The sequence below is a fragment of the Siphateles boraxobius genome, unplaced genomic scaffold (genome assembly GCF_051911475.1).
Source record: "Siphateles boraxobius isolate OS27281-9 unplaced genomic scaffold, OSU_SipBor_1 8, whole genome shotgun sequence".
In the NCBI taxonomy this organism is placed as follows: Eukaryota; Metazoa; Chordata; class Actinopteri; order Cypriniformes; family Leuciscidae; genus Siphateles; species Siphateles boraxobius.
The window spans coordinates 2379243-2382841 of record NW_027509208.1 but is presented as its reverse complement, the minus strand read 5'-3'; the positions used below and the strand labels follow the sequence as shown (position 1 = coordinate 2382841).

At 39.9% G+C, this 3599-nt stretch overlaps 1 protein-coding gene across 1 annotated transcript; it reads right to left on the bottom strand.

Annotated features, from left to right (window-relative positions):
• Window positions 1-1096: 1096 nt before the first annotated feature.
• On the bottom strand, window positions 1097-3067 carry LOC143729682 (uncharacterized). Its single transcript, XM_077221030.1, has 3 exons — window positions 2884-3067; window positions 1639-2337; window positions 1097-1287 (listed from the first exon to the last, which is right to left on the bottom strand). The coding sequence occupies exons 1-3, from the start codon at window positions 3065-3067 to the stop codon at window positions 1097-1099; spliced, it is 1074 nt and encodes a 357-aa protein (XP_077077145.1).
• Window positions 3068-3599: the final 532 nt, after the last annotated feature.

Genomic DNA, 3599 nt, shown 5'->3' with positions numbered 1-3599 from the left:
AGACAGTAGGTATACAGTCAGAGTGTGAAAACATTGCATGATTATGTGTTTTTTTGAAGTATTTTAGGACATATCGGTCATCAAAATATACAACAAAAACACTGTAGCTTGTGTATGTGTATATTTTTATTTATATACATACATGTTTGTGTGTGTGTTTAAATGTGTGACTAATCTCCTAATGTCCAATTATCCAATTTAATATTTAATGTCTTTTTTTTTTTACATGTGCTATGAATACATATTATAAATACTGTTCCACCAGTTCGATTTAATATCAGTAAACTAGCAGTACTGAAGCAGAAGTTTTAAAGCAGCTTGCTTTGTAACACCTTCCCAGCAGCTGAAATGTGGGACTGCAGCTTCAGCGCCCTGGGTGGAATTTAGAGACAGAATGATGATTTCAAAGGAAGCTTATTCAGCTGTAACAATCCGATGAGGAATTCAGTCTCAGGTGTTGGTGGAAGTTTGCAGTCGGTCTCTGAGCAGGAGCGGATTTTCTAACCTCTAGTTATTTCCTTTAAGCTTCACTGGTTCTAACAAAAAAAATAATTTGCACATGTGCATTCACAGATTCAAGATGTGTTTATTGGGTATATACTGTATACATCATATAGATAAATAATTGTAACATGGGTTTAATGACATTAAATAAAATAATACAGCAGTTATACTCACCTACTTACATTATTGAGAGGGATTCAATTATGAGAGCATCTTCTATGTTGATGCTGAAGGACAATAAAAAAACACTTTGGATAAATAATGCATTTAAGAGAATCATTTGTAATATTAAGCTGAAAGTGAAAATATATTATTATTGTATTACAAAAATTTGACATTTCTTCTGTATTGGGAATACCAAATGCACAGTTCTTCCTTTAGTTTTGTAGGATGTACTACTGAGAGCCTCTCTAGGTGGTCTGGTGTGGGTGAAAGTTTCGATTATCTGCAGAACAGCAACTCTATCATTAACCTGTCAAAGTCATTGTGGCATAGCATCACTATTCAATTACAGAAAATATCCTGCTGCTATTATGCTGTGCTTCCAACTTTTGGAGGTCTCACGTGATATGATATCAGACGTGAGGATGTTCTAGGCCCTGCAGGGAAGTTCCTCAGCTTTCAGCAGGTGAATGGGTCTATCACGAAACTCTTCTGGGCTAATGCACCGAAGTCTTTGCAGAGGCGAATGATTAGCCCTCGTCTGAGCTACGTAATGCACCAGCGAGTTGATACTGCAGTCACATTTCCATGGGTTATCGTGCAGATACACCTCCTTCAACCCTGAATCAATCAGAGATTTGAATAACGTGTTACACTTAACAGATAAGAATAAAAAAGTAAATGTTTTCATGTTTTTGACCAAACAATACAGAATTTTTTTAGTCATCGTACCATATTACATAGCAATTACGTTGACTGTAAAAATCATCTTGAGTCACCTATACAGTATTCTGTTCTATTACACTGTGCTCCATCTAGATAAACGCAGAAGCAATGTCTTATGGCAACAACAACTTTTGAGTTGGGGAACCTGAAACCAGCCTGATAATATAGTGTTTCCGTAGAACTGATAGTCAGCTGGTCATTCAGGCAACCCAGCAACTAGTAGATTTTAAAACTCCTTATTCTTACCTTGCATGTTGGCTAGCATGTTGCCATCAATGGCATGAAGTCGATTCCCACTTAAGCCTACATGAGTAAGTTTAGGTGTGTGGCGGAATACGTCAGCTGGCAGGCTCTCAATTTCATTCTTTCTGATATAGAGCTCCTGCAGGTTGGAAAGACCTTCTAGTGTGGACGCGGTAAGTGTGGAGAGCAAATTGTTGTCCAGTACCAACATCTCAAGACCAATCAGGGGCCGAAAGGTCCCAGCTTGAATATTCTTCAGCTTGTTGTTGTCCAAGTTGAGAAAAAGCAGCTCTTCAAGTCCAACAAAGGCTTTGGGCGAGATCCTCTGGATGCGGTTCAAGGCAAGGTCCAAAACTTTGAGGGCAATCAGAGGCTTGAATGCATTTGGAGGGAGGGCAGTGAGGGCGTTCAGGGGCAGATCTAATTCTGAGAGGTTCCTCATGCCAATGAAAATGTTAGGTTTGAGGCTAGCTATCTGATTCTGGCCCAGCATGAGAAAGCGTAGGTTTAGGAGGTCTTTGAAGCCCTTCACTGGAAGTTTAGACATTCGGTTTCCTTGCAGATTCAAAAGCATCAATCGCTGGGCACCAGCAAATGCTTGAGGGTGTATTGATTTGATTGAGTTTCGCTCCAAGTTTACGCTCTCAATTTTTGGGACGGAGTTCAGGATGTTGTCTGGTAGGTCCTGCAGAAAATTTTCACCTTGAAAATAAATAGACAAAAGGAAGCAAAAGAGGAGGAGGGTTTAATTGATGGTGCTAAAGCAAAAATCACAGCGTTCATAATTAGGGTTAAGAACTTGAGTGCAACGGTCAGGTCCCGGAAGTAAAATTCCCAATCATTTTCTCCAAAGGGGAATTGATTTTTTTAACAATAATAGACCATTAAAAACGGAACTGCAAGGTTGTTAATTGATGGTATGCTTTTGTTGAAGCAATCAGCCTGCATTATTTAAGCATGTTTAACAAGTTCCTGGTGAAAAACTAGATTACCCATGCAAAGAATATTACATATATTTTGAATAAAAAACCTGCACTGTATCTATGGGCCAGAATTTAATGCAACCTTGCTGAATAAAAGTATTAATTAATTATAATTTTTTTAACTTACTGATCCCAAAACTGTGAATGTTAGTGTAGTATACAGGTGGTATTCTGGATGAAAATATGGTATATTTTTGACCAGGTAAGCAGTGAATTAAGGTTACATGAAGATCCAAGCACTGTTACTGAGAACATTCCTGCTCACCCATTTTTAGGATCCATGAGTCCAGAGGGAGTTTGGGTGGGATGCTCTGAAGTCCCCTCTTTTGACAGTTGACTTCAGTCTTTTCCGTACTGGATTTCTGGCTGCATTTACAATCACTGGGGCAGTTTTCCACGGCCTCTGCAACCCACAGCCATAGCACAGCTAACCCTGCAACCAGCCTCATATCCCTGAAAACACGCAGAGCTAGTGATTTAATTATGTCACGAAGGACAATATAATCCTACTGAAAAGAGCATTAGGGGTATTACTGCAAACGGACATACCGTTTGTGTTAGATGCAAATTACTAATGCAGACTTACCTTGTGACCAGATGCTTAATGGACGTCTAAATCCAACGCTGCTTTTTCACGCAAAGCTAGTAGCCGGTCTGAGCTCGGATGAAGTCTGAAATGAGCCGAAATGTTTGCCCCTCTAGCAAAGTGTGAGCTCTGTAAAACTCCCACAGCACGTTGGTGAGAAAAATGACATGCACAGATCATGACAGGTTTCCCTGCCAAATGAACTCCTGCGTCCCAAGAGAAAAATCTTGCATTTTTACGTGGGTGTGTGAATTCACAGGGCACCTTATGCACGGCTTTGATTGTTTAACTTGGCACAGGTACGGTCTGGTTCACGGCAGATTGATGTCACTGGTATATCAGTGAGCACACATGATAATAGGGCAGGTCGATGCGCACAAGTGATTGGTAGAGGT

Coding starts and splice junctions, on each gene's coding strand:
- LOC143729682 (XM_077221030.1), bottom strand. CDS start 3,067: ATGAGGCTGGTTGCAGGGTTAGCTGTGCTATGGCTGTGGGTTGCAGAG. Junction 2,338..2,883: donor CTCATGGATCCTAAAAATGG/GTGAGCAGGAAT, acceptor TTTATTTTCAAG/GTGAAAATTTTCTGCAGGAC. Junction 1,288..1,638: donor CATGCTAGCCAACATGCAAG/GTAAGAATAAGG, acceptor TGATTGATTCAG/GGTTGAAGGAGGTGTATCTG.